Source organism: Furipterus horrens, unplaced genomic scaffold (genome assembly GCF_987537825.1).
Source record: "Furipterus horrens unplaced genomic scaffold, mFurHor1.1.pri manual_scaffold_4, whole genome shotgun sequence".
Lineage (NCBI taxonomy): Eukaryota > Metazoa > Chordata > Mammalia > Chiroptera > Furipteridae > Furipterus > Furipterus horrens.
The window spans coordinates 106,342,685-106,365,383 of record NW_028327174.1 but is presented as its reverse complement, the minus strand read 5'-3'; the positions used below and the strand labels follow the sequence as shown (position 1 = coordinate 106,365,383).

Genomic DNA, 22,699 nt, shown 5'->3' with positions numbered 1-22,699 from the left:
GATACTCAGTTGCTCATAAAATAATAATAGTAATAATAATGATCATGTCTTATTTCAAGGGATAGTTATGAGAATTAGGTTTGTGGTCTCATAAATAATTATAATACATATTCAAGCACAAACAAGTCACTGACAAATACTATCAGTATTTTTTCCTTTTTTCCTGATGATCTTACAAAACTGTATGTTTTTGTTGCTGCACTTTTTTTAAAGTTTTCAAATAGTTAAACTAAGAATCAAATGGTTTACCACTGTTTTTAAAAGAAGCATATGGAAAGTCAATCAGACAACCATGCTGAAAGCTCATCAGCACAGTTCTTCCTTCCTGTCCTCCAGAGCATCTTCAGTGAAGAAGAATGAAGAGAAACATTTCTTTTTTCCCCACCATATTTTTAAAATAATATTTAATTCAGGTTGACTGAAACTTTAACAAGTAACTTAAAGAAATTACTTCTTCCAATAAGAGATGTTTTATATGCAAATCATATGTATAAAGCTTTGAAACATATTGTATAAATTGCCCAAAGGGAGACATAATTTCAAGTAAAAAATAAAAATAAAGAGTAGAAATATTACTGATTTAGTTATTTTTTTCAGCAAATATGTAGATAATTTTTTAAACAAGCCGTCCATTAACATTAACAAAGTTCTATACCAATTTATTATATTTAGAAAACCTTATTTTAAGATCCTTTTTATATATCATCATCTAAACTAGATATTGATTTCTATAAGTAGTCCAAAATTAGTTTGATACTACTTAAGTAATTTCTGATGTTACAAGGCATCAACATATATCACAAAATTATTTTGCATGGCACCATATCATCATGACAAGAGAAAAGAAATCATTGCTTGATCGTTAATTGAGACAGCTGCATTCACTGTCTCCCATTCCTACAAGTGCACTAAATTTAATTTTGATTTCTTTGATGAAGCCATAGCTTCTTCATCTATAAATGTTATTTTTAAAGCTGAATTTATTTATTTCAATGGAGTTTTTATTTAAAGAATAATTTTAAGCTATCCACTTGTTCTTTCTATGAAAGAAAAATTGGCCTTAATTTTAAAATCAATAGTGGGTTATAGAAAAGAAAGCAAACCTCATTCAGGAAATTTCCTATTGGTCAATTATTACTAATTTTTTTATTAGCTATGTTTCTTTATGAATGCCTACCCTATCTCATTCCATATCTACTTCAAACATTTATATGAGAGATAAGGTTCCCAAGAGATGAAAGGAAGGGAAGTAATGTGAAGCCAGAGATGAATGAGGCAAAAATCAAGCTCCAGGGTTCTGAGCAAAATGACAACCACGCTGAGCTACAAGATGTAGAACACAGAAAATGAAAAGAAAAGTTCCTTAGAAGGTGCAGCCCACTTAGACACTGAGGGCTGAGAGAAATTTGTCCTCCACATCCTCATGAAGAGTGTTGTGTAGTGTCATTGAAAACGCCCTCCACACCATCCTACAGTAAATGCAATCAAATGTACTTCATGGACATTCTTGAAGTTTCTTAAATATTCAAAGACACTGTATGTGCAGTTAAGTAAAAGCAATTAGAAAAGACTAAAGTAATGTAGTATAGGAGAGAAGAAGCCTAATTTTCTTAATGTAGCCAAGGAAATTTTACTGGAGGAAAGGAAGTTTAATTCCTTCAGCAGAGTCACTGAGAACTTTCCTGGGTAAAGAAATTATTAATGGGCAGGGATAATGTTTTTCTTAGACCTAAGAGAAATGAACAATCAATAACCACCAAATTATACCATGAGGATGGAAACACTAAATGCCTACCTTGGTCAAAAACACAATATATAAGCCACTCAAAGAACATTAAATGTTGAATATGTAGGTTTCTGATGAACTCTTTAAGGATAATAGCAAAATGTTCCTCTGGATCCTAGACCACCAGATATGTGATACATACAGGGTGGGGCAAAAGTAGGCTTACAGTGGTGAATATGTGAGACAGAGAGTTTATTCTTGTATTATTATTTATTATTGTATTATTTCACATACTCACACTATAAACCTACTTTTGCCCCACTCTGTATATATGCCATTATATATATAAGTATAATAAAATAATATATATTTATGCTATTTCCCATAACTTAGATATATGTTGGAGAATGCCTGTTCACAATTATTTTTTGAAGTAGTGTGTTTTAAGTCATTCTTTCTTACAGTAATTAGATAACAGATAGTTGTCTTTAAAAGTTACTTCTAGTTCACATTAGTCACCCATAGAAGAATGGTTTTCCTTCTCTTTTAGGAGTGCTGGAGCTAAATCAATATCAAGTCAAAAGGACAATTTGGAAATGGAAGAAAATGGAGGGAGGTAATACAATCCTTTATTAACCTGCTGAAAATTATTTTCTGATATGAGAAGATAACATCACAATGATTATATACCTGTGCAATCTTGGTCAAGTTACTTACCTTCCCTTTGTCTCAATATCTTCATCTATTCATCGAGAATAACAATAGTACTTCATAGTTTTGTTGTGAGAAATAAAGGAGATAATACATGTGAAATGCCTACAACAGTACCTGGCACATAAAAGTGCTCTATCGGGGTTAACTATTATTCATCAAGAAGCAAAAAAAAAATGTATATTTGGTCTTATGGCTTATAATCACATCCTATTCAAACTATTAAAGTAAAATAAAAGTTCAGTAAAAATTTGCAAAATTTTTATGTTATACAAACAAATGTACCCACTGGGTATTGTAGAGCATTATGATAGAATTGCTGGGTCTAAAATCTTCCTAACATAAAATTCAGCAGGTCCTGGATATTCTAGATTACCAGAAATCCCATGTCATCAGTTTGGAATACTATTACTGCATATAATTTTCAGAAACAAAAATATTTTCATGACCCTTTTCCATCTACCAAGTAGGAAGTAAATATACAACCACTAGTGAAAATTCATAAAGCTCTGTTGTGCGGTTCAAGCGGTGGTTTAGCTCATTGACCAGATAAACCATTGGACTCAGAAATCCAAGCCTTGTAGCAGTAAGTTCAAATTTGGTTTTCATAAAAAATGTTCAATTATTACATATTTTATTAGTTTTCTATTGCTGCATAATAAATTCCAGAAACCAAGGAGCTCAATTTTTAACTCACAGTTTCTTTGGGTCAGAAATCCAGGGTTTGGCCTTGCTGGATTCTCTCTTCAGGGTCTCACAAGGTCAAAATTAAGGTGATGGCTGGGTCTGTAACTTCATGTGGAGCTTGGGGTTTCTTGTATCTGTAGGACTGAAGTCCCAGTAAGCTTGCTGGCTGTCAGCTTCCCTCAGCATCTTCAGACTTCTGCATTCCTTGCTATGTGCACCCATCTATCATTACAGCCAGCAAGTTACCCTTGCACTGAATTTCTCTCATGGTTCAAGTTTTGTTCTTATCTTCAAGACACTGATTTAAAGGGCCCATGAGTTTAGGTCAGACTAAGATAATCTTTTTGAGGAGATTATATAACATAAGCTGGTTGCAAGAATGATATCCAAATAAATTCACAATGATAAGTATTATAGAGGGCATGGGCACACCAGGGGATGGGCCACTTAGGGGGCATTTTAGAATTCTGCCTATTGTATATGTCACAAGCCTTAAGGATTAATAATTCAAAGCCTAGACCAAAAGGTCTACTCTATTGGCCTAAGATGCCAAGTCTTAGAATTTATCAGAAAGAAACTGGCATTGGGAGGCATTGTTCTGTTATCTCATAAGTTTACAATTTTAGAATAGAAATTGTCTTTTCTACAGGAAGAATCATAGTCTTGACATCGAAGACAAAAAAATGAAGCATCTGATCCCACCATATTCCATGTGCTTTATTTACCATCAAATTTTCATCCGCTGTGTCCAAAATGGGTGTATTACCAATGTTCATTCAAAAAGGGTCACATAGGATAAAGAACTTGTGGAACAACTGCCTTTAATTTTAAAAATTGGATAAATAATATTACTAGGAATCACCAGAGTATAAACTTTCAAAACTGCATTCAAGAAATTAATGTCATGAGTAACTATATTTTAGAACCCATTCACATGACTGGGGCTATTGGCTTTATTTTATATCTCCCCATAAGGCATTATATATCAGTTCCTTGTCTGTAAAGCAATTTATATTCATAATTTGTCAATATTTAAGCTAAAGTTCTTTGGAACTTTGTTCCTCATGTCATCTAATTTATTGTATTGTTTCTGGATTTTTATTTTTTTATAGGCAGTAGCTGAACAGGTTGATTGATTTTTGCTACTGGATGGAACCTTGTATTTCTGTTATTAAATTATATATAGTTTATATCTTCAAATGTGTTACATTATCATAGCACATGTATATGTGTTTATGTATAACTATATATATCATCTATCTATAAGTTGGTTTTCTTATTTTAAACTTAAATTCATGTAGCACTTTTTCTTTTCTTTATTATGTTTTTCTATCACCATTTAGCCCTCTCATACCCCCTCCCTCCTCGCAATCACCGCACTGTTGTCCACGAGTCCTCTTTCCTTTTAGTTCACTCCCTCCACCCCCTCCTCGCCCCTCCCCAGCTGTCATCTGCTCTCCATCTATGAGTCTGGCTCTTTTTTGCTTGTTAGTTCAGTTTGTTCATTAGATTCCACATATTTTATAATATGTGACTTTACCACAAAGAATTTTTCAGTCAGGGATGATTATATATTTCAACCACATGGAGCCCTCAGTGGTTAGAATCCTGAGTTTAACTGGGCCCGTGTGAAAATCAGGGATGTCTGCCTGGGGTCAAGACTGGCATATATAAGGGTATGATGTCACATATTTGGCACCTTTAAGGAAGGTTGTTATTCCAGAATATAAGAACATTGAGGTAAGGTTGTATACTAAATCATCTTTATATAAATATATTTATTAGCTTAAATTTTTTTGTGGCAGGAAAAATTTCAAAATCTCATGAGAATATCTCTAGGGCATCCTGAGCAGCAAAAGGCATCCTGACAGCAAGAAATGGCTATAAAGAAGGCTTCAGGTAAAGCCCATTGATGTCACAATTTTGCCCAAGGCAGCGTTGATTTCCAGCAGTATTTTCTCTATTGTGCATTTGGTCTTCCGAAGGGAATAAGCTGTCCCTTGACTCCACTCCCCGGTCCTGCTCAGAAGACAGGATTCACCAATGGTACTCACCAAATCTCTTTGGTCTTATAAAATACTTTCTGGATAGATGATAAGTAAGTTACATTAAAATATTGATTTGGTAGATAGTTGCAGATATGCACTAATTTTAAAAAATATTTATGCAAGATGGAAAAAGAAGTAGAATAAATAAGTTAAGCCTAGACAATTTTCTTATACTCCATATTAATGAATTAAGTTGGAGATATAAAGATCACGGACAGCAAGATTGGTTACTAATGGACCATAAATTCTCAACAGAAATTTCCTTAACATAACAAAGTCATATAGGGAAATGAATCAAACAGTAAATATCAATTGAGACTTAGAAAATAGACTCACATTGAATGTGCAGAAGAAAAGTAATCTGCTACCAAGCTTAAAACCTCACTCAAAAGTGGCACAGAGAGAGAGAGAGGGTGGGAGTGGTATTAAAAAAAAATGAAGACAAAAGAGAAAAAGATAGGGAGAGAAAAATATGGTAAGGGGAGGAGACTTGTGAAAACTGTTCCGAAATTCTGATTCTTATATTTCATAAGTCAACATAAGATTAAGACTGTTTATATTTTAATAAAGATATATCTAAGTTCTATACAATTTAACTATATGCTTTTGTCTAAATATTTCATTTTTGTAGTTATCAAAAGTATTTATTCTAAGAAAACTTACACTTGAATGACTGCCCAAAATGTGTTATGATCCTGTAAAGAAGATGCAATTTCCCTTTTGTTTTATTGCCCTTAGTTAGTTTTTGTCAGTGTTGTACATTAATTACACTCCAGCATCTCAAGGTCTGTTTGTTTTCTGACTCAGAAAAATTAATCTGTATGCTTTAGTTATGTAAAAAGCCTAACATTTAATTAGGAACTTTCTTATCAGATTTATCAAATGTGGGCTGTAACCTTGCTAATGCCTATATTACTGCTGAGAGAGAATCAGTCCTTCAGGAAAGCACATTTGCTCTTGGAATGCAGAGTGTATCAAAGCCTTACTTTTTTCTCTATATTATTTTTATTTCCTAATTTATTATAATCTCACAATTTTTTCCTGTACCTCAAACTTCCCAAAGTTCTTTATCATTGCTTATGTATTATATTTACTTTTCCTTACTGGCTTCTGCTTTTTCCTCTAACTTTCTCTGTTCTAACTCGATAAAAATTCTTTTTCTCCCCCAATTTTGTGAGAAGATATAAAGGAAATAAAGCAAGCTGTAAGAAAGGACAAGAGTGTTTCAATGTTCATCTCTAATAGATTGAACATGTTCTGGAGAACAGGTTCATGTGAAATTATTGAGAAAGAACATCTTAATTTATAAATAAGCAAAACTATTTTGAAGAGAACAATCCCCAATAATTCCTCATGCCATGCTTTTTAAAGTACCTCAGCTTGACCAATAGGTATGTTTTCATAGCTGTATAAATTATCCAGGTCTTCCAAGGTGGCATCATAATTTTCTGAGTCATAGTTGATGGGCTCTAAAGTTGGAGCAGTCACAGCAGCATCAAAGATGACAAGTCCCAGAACAAGTCTTGCTAATGCTTTCATTTTTCAAACTCTCCTGGTCATAAAATATTAAAATGCATAAATATTTAATTGATAACAACATATGAATAGTTGGCACTAAATAAGAATGATAGATAAATCGATGTTAACACTGAGGGACTCAAGCTGGTAGCTTTCTTTACATAAATAATTTATAAACATAATACAAGAAACTGTATGGCTTCTGATAACTGTTGATACCAGATGTTCAAATTAATGCACAAACTTGTCCACGTTTTTATAGTAGATAAGGTAATTACAGTGAAATTGATTTTATTTTATAGAAAAATATGGGGAAAATGGGATGCAGAAAGACTGATATAGTTGTTCACAAAGGCTTTGACATTACTAAGCATTAAGATTGTTTCATCAGCTTTGGAATGTAGGGATGATGAAGACGATGATGATGATCACTGTGACTGTCACACTGTTTTACAGATGAGAAGACAAGACGGAGTTGGCTGCTTATACAACTAGGTCTCATAACTATTTCTTGTGCATTTAAGCTTAGAGTCTTTTCAGACAAAATAATGATTGTTTTCTTTTTACTTCTTTGTTGCCTCTGGGTATTATTAAATATAGATTATTTAATATATGCATGCATTAATATTTCATGCAATATTTTTCAAAAATTGTTCTTAACTAAATGGAGCAAATAGAAAGCTATTTTTCTTTCATCCTTAGTGTTATATTTCAATTCTTAATGGCTATTTAAGGTTCAAACTCAGAATCAACGGGAATACATGTGTGAAAGGCATTATTTGGCAAGACCCTTTAGAGTAGGATTTGTACATATACAGCACTAAAGAATTCTTTTGTTTTGTAATTATTTAATAAACACAGTTCTTTTTTTCCATGATAACATCATGCATTTGGGGATTTAATTAAGATCTTAACATTTTAATTATTGTAGTTCTATAAGTACTCCTTTGAATACATTTTAGTTAATTAAAAAAAACTATTATATTTCATTTCAAACATTTAAGTTGGGCCTATAAAAAATGTTACCCAGTGATTATTTATTGAGGAAGCAAATTATTTGTAAAACCTTTTTGTCAAAGATGTCCAATTTTAAAGGTTTTGTGTTTTGGATACACTTCTTGGGTTTACTTTAAAAACAGTGCATATGGTGTATGTGTGTATGCACTCATATAAAAGAGAATTCATGGTAAACATTGCTTATAAACTTGAATGCACTGGCAGACAAACCGACCTTCAGTTACTTGAAAGAAAGTCTTTATGAAGCAGGTTTAGGCAGAAGGATATGAAATTCCTCTGAGAATAAGAAGCAGTACAAGGAGCTCTTTTTTTATCCCTTTCTATGCTTTCTTCAAATAAATTTTTTATTCACACTGGATAAACTAAGGCTCTGTTTTACCTGCCTTTGAAGAGATCTTTGCAGGATTGCAGATTTGGAACTGTTTAATTCAATTACTAACAAAGTCTGACTTAATAAAACAGTGTGATTTGCAAATCTTCCAGGAGCCATTCTCCTATATTCCAGTGGGAAGCATTTAAAACAGCCACCCCTGACCTAAATAAATATATTTTTCATGTACATTTCTAGCAACTTGCTCTGTTAAAAAAAATGTGCTTGCTGGTTCTTTTTCTCTTTGTACCCTGTATTTGATTATAAATGTCTGCATATTGGAGTTTACCTGCACTTGGCTTATCCCCTAAAGATACTGGCAGTAAGGCAGACTGTGTGAATCATATAAATCTGAAGAACATATATCCATGTTTAGTTAAAAAATATGTTCCTTCCTCCAAGTAATTTTATTAGTATTTAATGTAATGTCTTTGTTGAAATTTTGAAATTGTTGTCCACTTGACTCCATTTCATGATATCTTGAAAATGCATGCTTATATAAAAATTTAAAATATATAGCTCAGAAAGACATTTTAAATGCATAATTCTAGTATAATCAGTATATTTTTAAACACCTGACATCTCATTTTCTTCTTTTGCATAAAATTTCAGTCAATAATAATCAATAGTTCCTGTCTGTACTTGGAAAGAATGTGGTCTGTCAGGTACTTCATTTAAGAAATCTATTGGAAACTACTATAATTTTATTGGCATTTATCATGACTATTAAGATGAACTATTTTGTTGTATGTTACTAATTCCTAAGCTAATTCAGAATTTTGGATTATCCAAGAATAATATAAATATAAATATAGAAAAATTAAATCATATTAAAGCGAGTTGAATTATTTTTCTAAAGGTTGTTATAGTAGAAGAAAGGTCTCTAACCCAAGAAGAAAACAAGTGTAAAAACTTACCTTTGGCTCCTACTTGGTGAAATGGCACGAAGTGACTGAGGACACAGAGCCAGTGGTATCTGCCCCTGACCAATAGTTGTGAATTCTGGTCTGTGGGAGGTGGAATTTGTAACACTCAATTTTCTGTTTGGAAAAGCTAACCTTGAGAAATGCTTCTCAGTCTTTAAAAACCCCAAACTACTTTACAGTCACTCAAATTGAGCAGTAGAATACAAATTACATCATACATAAAGCTACTGAAATTATGTTAAAGGAGTTATAATCGCCAATATGTGACCTTAAACATTTTAAATGAAAAAGTTGGTTTTAACATATCTATAACAGATTCACCAATTAAGAAGTAAAAATGAATGCAGTGATAATATACATGGATATTTCATAAATATTCTAATAAGAAATAATTTTCCTAAACTTTGCATGTTTTAAATTGCTTTCTTCACTTTTTATTAATATTAACTGAAATTCAGTAAATTTGCAAAGCCTTACCTGTTTAATGTTGGTTAAGTATATATCCAAATTATTTTGATTACTTGGAATGCTTTGAGGGCAAAGAAACAATAAACTTTTGCCTGAATATTTTCCAAAAACATATGTCCAGAAATAAATACAATCTGAATGTTTTGGGGGGAAAAAGGCTCCTTCAAACCACATTTAAAAAACATTCTTCCATAATATGAGATTTATTTTAGGTTCTTGGAACATGATATGATTTGTGAAACTAAATTTTATTAAAGGTGTAAAGATAAAATATATTTGTATTAAATTCCCATTCTTCACTTGCATTCACACTGTAAATGTTCTAGAGAAGATTGAAGCTTAGGTTTTGTATTCTCATAGGCTTTACATAAATCTGGGTGTCTGTGTAGCAGGTACCCCTCTATGAGCAAAAGTGAATACTGTATTAAACTTGAAAGCAGTTTTGGTTCTGGACAAATTGATCCAGTGAGGACACTCACTCTCCTTTCTGTTTCCTTCCTGTCTTTTCTTCCCCAAAACTTCTTTGCCCCTCTGTTCAGGGCTCTCTCAGTCATTGTCCCCACCATCCATATCTGCTTCCAAACGCCTTGTTCTCAGTGTGCCTTAGGTTTCTCGGGACTGGTTTTATCTGTAACAGTAGCACTGATACTAGGTACATACGAAGTCTACCAAGACTTCTCAGACAGAAGGGAAGCCGTATTGGGGACTTCTTCCTGGCACCTCACCTCATCATACAGGGGTGCCACTTTCAGAAACATTTCTGAAAAAGGACATGAATCTGAGTTCCTTTGCTGGCTCTGTTTAGCAGCAATGTCCCCCACGATGTGTTAGATGATTTTATAATTGTTAATTCTCTCATCACATTTTCAATCAGAGTTATTATCACTATTCATAAATGGGTAAACTGACACTCAGATGTAAAATTACCCAATGTCAACATGTGACACAAAGAGAAAACCCAATCAGGTCAAGTTTCTAGATGTTGCTGAGCCCATCTAAGGGTTACTGGTGAAGATAAAAAAGCAATACTACCCATCAGTTTCTTAGATTCTAAGACTGTTTACCTGTTACTAAGTTTTAGGCTCTTTCAGATGCCTTATAATACAAATAGATGGATAGAATATCCATGAAAATAACTAACATTTCTTCCCCTCCCTGCGTTATGTAATCTAGTACTCTGCACATTGTCAGAGAGGTGGATCTACCTAGTCTTTTGGGAGGGTTCTGGCTGAACCTATAAGACTCTATATCCAGAAATAACATTTTCACACCCTGACTGACCCTGTAAGACTATATTTCTTGAAGTTACACTCTCACACTATCCTTGGAACTATTGGTGTTTAAGTGATGTCTTCCATAAGCTTCAGAACTCTCTCTACTACTGCAGTTGTTTTGTGACAACTCAATAGCCAAATTATTTATCTTAATAGATGATTGAAAGCAGAAATTATTATTCCTGAGTTTTCTTCCAAATAAATAAGTCATTCACATTTCTTTATAACAATGGAAAATTTTAAAAGTCATTTCTCTTGTTCTTATTTGGACCTTCTCCAACATTTCAAAATCTATTTTGATATGTGGAAGCTCAAATTTTTAACAATCTCAAGAGGACCTAATCTCTGGTAAACAGTAAGGGAGGATTAGTTACCAGTTTCAGTCTTTCTTATCCTTGGTAAATATCTCCTTGTTTCATGATAATTTTCGTAATAGTGAACTTGGTTATTGGACACCCTCAGGGGATCAGTTATTAAGACTAGCTGCATTATTTAGTAAATGAGGCTTTGTGGCTTTCTCCCTTTAAGCCCCCAAACATTTTACAAATCTTTTTGGTAACTCACTACAAAATTAACTAAATACCATCCTGCTTGCTTCCACAGAATTAATATTAAATTAAAGTGGTCTTATCTTTAATGATTGTCTTTTCTGTTTTGCAGCAGTGGTGAGCAGAGAGGAGCAGTCCCTGCTGTCTGTCCTTGTCCCCAGCCCCAAAGGCCATATTTCTAAGAGCTGCAGGAGGGTATAGATATCCACCCCACTGATTAGAAGAAACAAAACTATTGCCTGAAATAATTAGCTGGCTTCCTATGAAGAATTCCCATGTTGCCTCAGAAACCTACTTGTCAAAAGTCCAAAACTTGGGTCTTCCAGCATCACCCTAAACCCACACACATTGTCTGGTCTACAACCTCTGGTCTTATCCAATCTCTTCCTCCAGAATCTTTGAAGCCTACTCTGTCCTTTGTCCTTAATTTCTTTTGGAAAATTTGCCTTTGCTTTCTTTACTTTATAAGAATCCAGCTGTCTCCTGACAAAGGTTATTTTTTACTGCAGTCTTTTCATGGAGTGTCTGTTCTTCCTTCTTCCCTCACATGAGTCAAAGATGGAGGGATTTTTCTTGCTCTACATTTTCTCTTCCAAATGATTTTTTCTATTTACTCTTTCAAAAACTTCATCCATCTTTAAACTCACCACATATGACTTAATTATCTACAACTTCTTCCCTCTCATCAATAGCCTGGTTCCTGTTGTTGGGGACCTTTACTTCTGGCCGACTCATACCCTCTGCTCATACCCCAGTCGCCATTTCCAATGGTGCCATCCTCCATGTACATGATCCATCTGCCATGGTGACATGGTAGTTGTCTTAATTTTTTATATAAAGGTTCCACCTTTATACCCATTCAGCATTATTGTCATACCCACTAGTTTGTCATTAGCAGGTATAACAACCCCACTAGTGGGGTATTGTTATCATTTTTTAAATCTCATGAGACCTTCATTTTATAGACTCCATCACTTTTTCACTATTCATGAAATCTCCTATCTTCAAATCCTTCCTTAACTTTGGATTTTACAGAACTTTAGCATGTTATTTCTTTTCAAGCACTTTCTGCTCTCTTTTCCTTCTATCATACCTGGAAGACACCCCAGCTTTTATTTAACTCAACTTCTACCTCTCTTCTCCTGCACCTGAGCAGCCTGTATATTACTAGTAAAATCATACACAATGATGAGCGGTGTCACTTTAAATTCTTAAAGATGAGTTTCAACCCCAGCCAGCAGGTATACTACATTTTTCAAGTCAATCCCCCTCCCCAACACTCTAAGATGACTATTGTAAAACATTTCCTCTGCTTTCAAACCTCCTATATTCTTTTTCTCCCCACTGAAAGTCATCAGAGTGATGGTAGAAGTCATCAGAAAAGTATTCAATTAACTGTCCACTATCAAATCCACTTGCACTTATATGCATCTTCTTGTTTTTCCTTCTATGACCATGTAAGAAGTTTAAATTTCCCAACTGATGCGTAGGATCATATTCCCTTTCCTCTTCTCAAGGCCTATAGTTCTTTACCTCTCAGTATCTCTCAATTAGGTCAATTCTATGTACAGACACATGTGTTCTGGAAAAAGGTCACATAGACATTCTATATAACATAAGTGAACTGAATGAAAGTCAATAAAAAGGATAGTTTCATAGTATCTATGAAGGTACAAAAACGTATTTGAAGATTTGCTTCATCCTAAATCCTCCAATTTTGATTCTGATATTATGTTTCATCTTTAAAAATTAATAACCCTTGGACTCCACATTTTTATCCTTTTACTATCTCATTTCTATATCCACCTTTTCAGAAAAAAGTTCCAAACAAGTGGTATGTCTTGGCCATTTTCCTTCTGTTCCCATTTGCTCTTTATTTCTCTGAAGTTTGGGCTATGTATAGGTAGTCTTCTGGCTTTGTCTTAATTGCTGTCCTAGCAGCCTGTCTTGGTTTCAATGTGTTCTTTCTCCTACCTCATTGGCTACTGCCTTCTCAATGTTTTTGGTCAGTCTCCTTTTCCTCCACCCAGCCTCTAAATTCTGGAGTGCCTTTGGTTTTAGTCTAATTTTTAATTTTTTCTCTATCCTTTCTGCTTTGGTAATCTCATCTCTTTCAAGGCTAAAATTACAATAAAATTAAGAATAACTTTAATAATAACTAATATTTTGAATGCTTGCTATGTATCTAGTATTGTTTATTACCCTCAATTTTGGGAAAGGAAACTGAAGTCTAGGGAGGTTAAGTGACTTCAGCTAGTTAGAGGCAGAGCCAAAAGCAGAGTTGAAGCCATCTGGTAGCAGAGCCCAAGTTCTTAACCCCAACACCAAACTACCACCTCATGTTTGTCTTCCAGCTTTACCTCTCCAGTTGGTTTGGTTCACTCTGAGCTGCTCATTCTTATATGCAATTAGCTACTTAGAACCTGACAGCTTCACTTGGACATCTAAATGGGAAAATCACAATATGCCTGAAATAATGGCCTTTGAGACTACCCTATACTTTGTTCTTCCACTCTTTTCATTTTCATTTCTCTAGTTGGCTCTAGCCCAAAGCCTTAACATTATTGAAATTTTTTCCATTTCTCCAATTTTTTTCCATCCCATCTATCAAAAGAATCAAGTTCTACTTTAAATATATATTATCTCACCATTCTCTCTACTTGAACTACTAAAAATAGCATATTACTGGATCTCCTGGCTCTTTAATGCCCCTTTTAGTCACTTTCCAAACACCAGAAGTCATTTAAAATGTTTATACTAAAACTCCACATTTTTTCATTGAAAACATCAAGTAATTTCATATCTGTCTTTGAACAAAATTAAAACTTCTAAGCCATGTCCCAGAAAGCTGCCTATCAGCCAGAGCATGCCTACTTATTCAATCTTGGATCAAGCTCCGCTCCCTCAGTTACTATGCTACCATCATGTGCATGACCTTTCTGGTTTTGAATCACACCAGATCACTGTGTTTTCAAACTCTTACCCTTAATATTGTTGCTCCCTCAATTTAGAATGGCTCGCTCACTTTTTAAACTGTTTAAGTTTTTGCATCCATATCACCTCAAAAGGGTTTTCCCTCCCCTCTCCCTAACAAATTAAACCCCCTTCCTTCTTATTGCACTGAATGCCTCACCACATTTTTTTTTTCATAGAACTTTCCATAAACTGTTGTTATATTTTTCTTCTTATATATGTCTCTCCTGGGTGAATATAAACTCCATGATGCATAAACATTACTGGTCATATTTGCAGTTGCATTTTCAGTGTCTAAAAGAGCCCTTGGGCCCTGGCCAGGTGACTCGGTTGGTTGGAGCATTGTCTCATGCACTAAAATAGGGCAGGATCAGTTCCTGGTCAGGGCACATACCTAGGCTGGGGTTTGATCCCTGGTCAGTGTGTGTCCAGGGAGCAACCCATTGATGTTTCCCCCCAACATCAGTGTCTCTCTCCCTTCCTCTATGTCTAACATAAATGATAATATCTTTGGGTGAGGATTTTAAAAGAATGAAATAAAATAGTTCTTGTCACACAATTCATGCAATATTTTTTGAACGAATGAATCAGTTAATGATTTACTATATGAATTAAATGCACAGTAATTCAAAGTTATAATTACTTCATAAATTATTATTTGGGGTATTCTAAGATACATAGGATTACTTGCACTTGGTTCTTGGTTAACCTGCTATGTTAATTCTGTTTTTCAATTACTTTTTTCTGTCTTAGCTACTGCCAATCCATCCAGTGACATTTTTCAAGCCATTGCCCATGGGCCTCTCACAGCAAGGTTTTACGTTCATTTGTTGCTAAGGCTTTCTTGTGTTATTTAGAATGATAGATATGGACTTGGATGAGAATCTGAGAATTTCATACCATTTATGACTTCTCTATTCCAGATGGATGCATAGAAAAACAAATGTCAAACTGACTTAGAAAAAAAGGAATTAATTGGCCCAAGTAACCCAAACGTACACATTTCCTTCTTTCCAGAGAACTTCCTTTTGGGGGATGCCATTCTCAGTGGGCCTCCACAAAGACAGGGTGGCGACCTTTGTTGCATAGCTAACATATGTTCACTTTAAAATCTAGAGGGTGATTCTGCCTTATGGGAATATAAGAAAATATTTCCCTTTATGTCATTAATTCTGATCAAAGCACATGTTCAGCGCTCAAAAAAGAAAATGGAGTTGGGAAAATTTAGTGTCTATTTGGCTGAATCCTCATCTCATTCATGCAAAGATGCTCAAATGCTACCTCTTCAATTGTTCTTTTTCTGACAACTCCATCTAAAAACAGGCTAGCTTCTTCATAATACTTATAACATATGACAAGACTGTGTACATTTTCAGTCTATTTATCTCCTCTACCAAAACATTATCTCCATGAAAATATGGTTTATCTGTTTGGTTTACTAATGCATTTTTTTAGTCCTTAGCACATTGTAAGCATCTGACAAATCTTTGTTGAATAAATTAATGAACAGACTTACACCTTTGACTGAAAAGCAGCGGCGAGTGGCTCGTAGCAGAGGCTAGTCAAGTAACAATGATCATGGGCAGCTAAAGTCCTTGACTTTAGTATGTGGACTTTCTGAAAACTATTTTTGCTAAGCTAAAGTTTCTTTTGTTGAGTTTCAGATTCATAGCTATCTTCCAAATAAATTGAATGTAAGCTATCAACAAATAATTGATAAACAACATGTCATGGTAGAATCATTAAATTTCTGCTTCAGGTATAGCTTATTGGTATACTTAGTTTTCCATATCATTTTCACATTATCCATGATCAAGCAATAATAATTAAAATAACAATTATAGACACCATTGGTGCTTACTTTATCAGTGTAATTTGTACCCTGAATTGTTACATTTTTATATGACCTTCTTTATGTTGCATTTTAAAAATCTTTACCAGAAGATTTATTTATTGATTTTAGAGAGAGAGAAAGGGAGGAAGAGAAAAAGAAAGATAGAGAAACATTGACGTGAGAGTGAAGCATGGATGGGTTGTCTCCCACGTGTGGCCCAACTGGGACTTGAACCCACAACCTAGGTTTATGCCCTGACCAGGGATCAAACCCATAACATTTTGGTATATAGGATGATACTCCAAGCAAGTAAGCAACCTGGCCAGGGCTTATGTTGCAGTTTTTATTTTTTTAATTCTCGTTTTTTGTTCTCATTAAAGGCCATGCTTACTGATTTTAGAGATGGGGGAAGGGAGGAAAAGAGAAGGAGAGAAACATTTATCTGAAAGAGGAACATTGATCAATTTTCTCTCATATTTTCTGTGACCAGGGATAGAACTCACAAACTAGGTATGTGCCCCGTCTGGGAATTGATCCTGTGACCTTTTGGTTAATAGGGTGACCCTCAAACAAATTGAGTCACATTGGCCAAGGCATGTTGCATTTTTTTAAAAAGCTTATTATATTGGTAGAAATTATACTTGTTTACCTTTGCAAAAATTCAAGGACTACAATTGTTTTGAGAAAAAAATAATCACCCAAATGCTTACCACCCAAAATGGTCCTGCATATCTAGACATAAAAAAGAGATGAAATAGATAAATGTAAATAATATTATAAAATATGATATATTTTATTTATGATATTTAACTCTACTTATATTTAATATGAGAAAAATTTACTGAACTTTAGGTGAAGGAAATGGTGAAAGTCAGATATTTCATCACAAAAACTACTAGTTCAAAATATCCAATTAAAGATTAATAACTGTGATACATTAAGTCAAATCAACTTAAAACATCTCAAATTTATCTGTCCTTATTTACATTTGCATTTCTCCACACTTTTAATTTTTATTATCTTTTTACTTTGTAGAGTTTAACAATTTTTTCTTTTATCTGAATGTATAGTTTGCTTACTTTAGGAACATATTTAAGGAGTTCTAATGTCCAGTGCAGTTTAATTTACATATAATCATACATTTAATGTTCACAATAACCTTATGAAGTAGTCACTATTGGGTTGGCCAAAAAGTCTGTATGATTTTTTTCCATAAAATAAAAGACACAATTTTCATTTTTACCAATAACTATTGATTTGCATATTTTGTGTATGCTATCTCCTGCATGATATAAGGTTGATTGTTCTCAGTTAATATTTTGATTTTATCGCTATCAACCTCAACTGGTTTTCCCAACCAAGGTGCATCATACAGTAAGAAATCTCTAGCACAGAACTTTGCAAACCACTTTTGACTCATTTGATCAGTACAGCACCTCTCTATACACCGCACAAAAAAAAAAATTTATTTTTAACATTTCAGTTGCGTTTTTACCTTTCGTGAAATAATAAAGCACAATATGCCAAAAATGTTGTACATTTTCTTTCATCTTCAGTATTAAAATGGCTACACAAAAATACACAAATTTGGTAAGTTTTTTTAAAATGCATGCCGATATGACAGCCGTCACAATACAATGTAAAAAAAATTTTTCAAATTAAGTTAAAGACAATTAATTGCTAATAGAGCCATCTTACACGAAAAAAAAAATAACAAAAAACTTTTGGCCAACACAATTATTATTAATTTTACTAAGATTATACAACTGAAAAGTATCAGAACTGAAATTATAACATAAAAGTTTGGATCCAGACCATTCTCTTTGTTCCATTACACACTTATGTTGCTACTGATGTTTGACCTTAGATAAACACACAATGGTATTTAATACTAATGATCTATTCCTTTTCCTACATCTGCCTCATTTTTTTGAATATACAGTTTTGGTCCAACTCTCTTTTTTATCTATACTGATTGCTCATTCCTGCCCCCCAAATCATATATGTGTTATATTCCTGAGTCTTTGCATGTTCAAAAATGTCTGTGAACTTTTTCCTCTAAGGACAAAGAGTTTGGTAGGATATTCTTAGGTCACATTTTTCTTACAACATTGAGACATTGCTTCATTTTTTCTTGGCACTGAAGGTTACAGTGGAAATGTCTGATTGTTTTCCACCATTTAGGTCATCTGCTTTTCCTTTCTAGACCTTGAATATTGGTAACATCACAAAATGATAACTTGGCCTTTATGGTTCTGCATCAATCTTTCCTAGAGAAGAAGGTACATTTTTACTTACAGGTTAATTGCTATTCTTAATTTCAGCACAAATCTTTTGTAGTTAATTTTACTATTTTATTTTATTTATTTTATTATTTTCTTAATTCCAGCTCTTCTGTTTTTAATTAAAATTTTTAAAAACGTCCAAAGGAAAATTAACAAAATTCTGCTGTCCATGGGAAGCTAGTGTACAAGAGCCTTATCTGACCTAAAGGAAGGGCAATGAAACAATTCCAGCCCCCTTTAGCCTTTCTGCCTCACAAAAAGGAGATTTAAAACAAGGGAGGGGGGAGGCTAAGAAATGCTTCTGAAGATCACCTCCCAGGAACTTGAGTCTACTAAAAATCTAAGATTTAATCACAAGACTATAGAATGCTTACCCTCTTCAGCACCTTAGCACCACACCAACAGGACTTCAATTTAAAAACAACAGGTTACAACTGAGAGAGCTTCAAGACACAGACTCTACTTAAAAAGAATTTCTGAGGGAAATCCAAAGACAACATGAAGTAAGAGTTCTAACAAGAAAACTAGAGACTTCCGGCCAAGATGGAGGCTTAGACGGACACGCTAGGTCTCCCTCTACAACTAGAGAGGAATACAACTACTTCAAAACAAAGGATAACTAGAAATTCCAGAAAATAAAGCTACACGGAAGCCCAACATATGAAGTTATAAACCAGCGGTGCCATTTGGGCAGGTAAGAGTTAAAGAGGGCAGTGCTGTTTGCAGTCGCACCTGGACAGCGGCGGGGCGGTGAAAAATTCCGGCTGCAGTCAAGCCCCTGGCGGTGCGTGACCCCGGCGCTGGGGAGCAGCCACCGCATCGCCTTGAACAGTGAGGCCCAGGGGGGCGGGAGGACGGATCCCGGTCTCCTAGCTGAATAACTGTGTGAATCCATCTTGGACCCCCGCCCCCAAAGAAAGAAAGCACCACAGGGCTGCGAAATAGGTCGCAGACAGGCGCCGGTCGCTGATTTGTGACACGTACACAGGCACTGCCCCCTACGGCCGGCCCAAGAAAACAAAATGCAACTGTCAAAATGAGGCAGACAACTATAGAAATCCCGGTGGCACAGCTCACCAGGCAGCAGATAGAGAACCTGACAGATGAACAGATAAGAAACCTGTCAGAGGCTCAGTTCTGGGCCATTGTTATCAGGTGGCTTACAGAATTCACAAAAGAGCAGGAAAAAGATAAGAAAGAAGCGAAAAACTTTCATAACGAAAGGAACAAAACCGCATACGAGACAGAAGGAAAGGAAATAAAATCCAGAGTTCATTTCAACAAACTGGAATATGGAGAAGGAACAAGCAGTCAACCAATGCAGCGAGAGGAAATGGGAAGCAACAATGAGAGGATCAGAAACCTCTGGGACAGCTATAAAAGGCCCAACATAAGAATCATTGGTTTGCCAGAGAGTGAGGAAGATGAACTAGAACTTGAAAAATTGAGTGAAAATATAATAAAGGAGAACTTCCCAGACTTGAGGAAGGGAATAGACTTGCAGGTCCAGGAAGCAAGGAGAGTTCCCAAGAGACTGGACCCAGGGAGAACCACTCCAAGACACATTATAATCAAAATGTCAAAAATTAAAGATAAAGAGAGAATCTTAAAAGCAGCAAGAGAGAAGAAAAGAATTATGTACAAAGGGGTCCCAATTAGACTATCAGCTGACTTCTCAAGGGAGACCCTACAGACAAGAAGGGACTGGCAAGAAATATTCAAAGTAATGAAAATCCAAAACCTACAACCACGAATACTCTATCCAGCGAAACTGTCATTCAGAATAGAAGGACAGAGAAAGTGTTTCCAGGACAAAATAAAACTGAAAGAGTTCATTAGATCCAAACCACTGTTATATGAGATGTTAAAGGGACTGGTTTAAAAAACAGAAGCTAGGGAGATGAAACAAAGGCAAACTAAACAGGCAACGAGAGTGGAAAAGGAACTGTGGGTACGGGAAGCATATTGGGGGGAGGTCAACAGGGAGGGGGAGTGGGGAGAGGGAGGGAGATGATATAGGAATTGGGGATCAAGGTAGGAGGGAATGGAATAGACGAAGAGAGGTTGGGAGGAACTGTATGCACAACTAATGGACATAATCTAAAAGGGGGGGACAACTGGAGGGAGGGGGGGCCACTGGGTGGAGGGGAGCAGAGGGAAGGGAAATTGGCACAAATGTAATAATTTAATCAATAAAACACATTAAATCTGAAAAAAAAAAAAAAAGAAAACTAGAGAAAACTGAAGTATATGGCACCTACAGCTTTGGTAAATATTACACCCACCCTACTCCTAGGCAGATTAACATAAAACCTCACACTAAAAAACTAACTATCTTAGTCTCTGTTTCCAACTCCATTATGCCCATATTTCAATTAAAAATTAGAAGGTATGCTGAAAGTCAAGAAAAACACAGTCTAAAAAGACAAAGCAAGCATCAGATCATGACTCAGATAAGACACATTTTGGAATCATAAGATAGATAATTTAAAACAATTATGATTAATATGGTAAGGATGATAATGAAAAAGGAAACAGCTTGCAAGAAGAGATAGGCAATATAGCCAAAGATATAGAAACTCTAAAAAGGAATCAAAATAATTTTATAGAAATCAAAGACACCATAATAGAAATGAAGAGCACTTTAGATGGGCTCATCAGTAGACTGGCCATAGCCAAGAAAAGAATCAGTGAGTCTGAAGATATATTAGTATAAACGTCCACATGTGGAATGTGGAATAAAAAACATGTTTAAAGAAATAGAATATTCAAGAATTGTGAGGTACATTATAGTGTAATGGAGACACTAGATGGAAAATAAAGGCAGAAAGGAACAGAATAATGTTTGAAGTAATAATAACAGAATTTTCCAAAATCATTGATAGATACCAAATTATACATCCAGGAAAATTAGAGAACACCAGGCAAGTTAGACTCCAAAAATCTACCTTAGACATGTCATTTGCAAACTTCAGAAAACCAAAGGCAAAGACAAAAATCTTGAAAGAACCCTTACAGGATAGATGAAACTTCCCTTTAAAGGAATAAGAAAACAACCATGCAAGCAACAAAAAAGTAGAGTAAAATACTTAAAGTATGGGGGGGAAAAACAAATCCTAGAATCATGTATCCATTGAAGACGTCTGTTAAAATGAAGAAGAAATAAAGGCTTTCAGACAAACTAGGAAAATTTGTGACCAGTAGATATGTCTTGTAGATATGTTAAAATAAATTCTTTAGAGAGAAGGAAAATTATTGAAATAGGTCAGAAACTTGAATCTACATAAAGAAAGGGAAAGCAAAAAAAAAGGAATAAATGAAGATAAAATATATTTATCTTATTCTTAATTTATTTAATAGATAATAGCTTGTTCAAAATGATAATAGCAATAATGTTTTAGGTATTCACATTACCTAATATAACACATGGACAAGAAAAATGAATGACAGCAATCCAATAAGGAATGAGAGGGAGGGTTTGGGAATATTCTCTGATTATGAATAGTTTTATTCATAATGACCAAAACCTGGAAGCAATCAAGATATTCTTCAAGGTGAACTGATAAGCATACAGAGGTATATTCATACAATGGTATATTCATAAATTTAAAAAACTAAGCTTTTAAGCCATAAAAAGACTTGAAGAACAACTGAATATATATTGCTAAACAAAAGAAGACAATCTTAAAAGTCCATACATTATATGATTCCAACCACATGACATTCTGGAAAAGACAACACTATGGGGACAGTAAAAAGATAAGTGATTGTCAGGTGTTTAGAAGGGGTTGGTAAGAGTCCGTAGGTGGAGCATAAGGGACATTTGGGACAGGAAGACTACACATGACACTGTAATGACAGATATAAGCCATTATGTGTTTGTCAAAACTCATAGAATGAACAACACAGATAGTAAATTTTAACGTGAATTGTAGATTTTAATTAACAATAATGCATTTACATTAGTGCATTAATTAGAACAAATGTTCCACACTAATACAAGATATTAAGAAATAAAATATGTCCAAGGAGGGAAGAGGGTAATATGGGAATCTCTGTACTACCTGCCCAATTTTTCTGTAAATCTAAAACTGTTCTAAAAAATAATATTCAGTCTTTTCACTCACACTAATAGAAAGGTTATGTATTTATTGACTTGCCAATTTAACTATTTTTAAAATGGACCTAATGTACCCCAAGCACTGTACTTGGGGCATAAACATTTGTGGAATTGTTCTGATTGAGTGAAAACCCAGAGAACATACAATATCATACTAGATTAAGAATAGACCATTTTAAAATTATAACTATTAT

General features: G+C 34.5%; 1 protein-coding gene across 1 annotated transcript in view; it reads right to left on the bottom strand.

Moving 5' to 3' along the window:
• The window catches only part of EPYC (epiphycan), a 44,025-nt gene extending 34,973 nt beyond the window's left edge, over positions 1-9,052 (bottom strand). The window contains exons 1-2 of the mRNA XM_090275743.1: positions 8,995-9,052; positions 6,547-6,724 (exon numbers count right to left, since the gene is read on the bottom strand). Of these exons, the coding sequence (XP_090131869.1) occupies positions 6,547-6,711 (165 nt within the window). The 5' untranslated portion in view covers positions 6,712-6,724; positions 8,995-9,052. The remainder of the gene's footprint in view (positions 1-6,546; positions 6,725-8,994) is intronic.
• Positions 9,053-22,699: the final 13,647 nt, after the last annotated feature.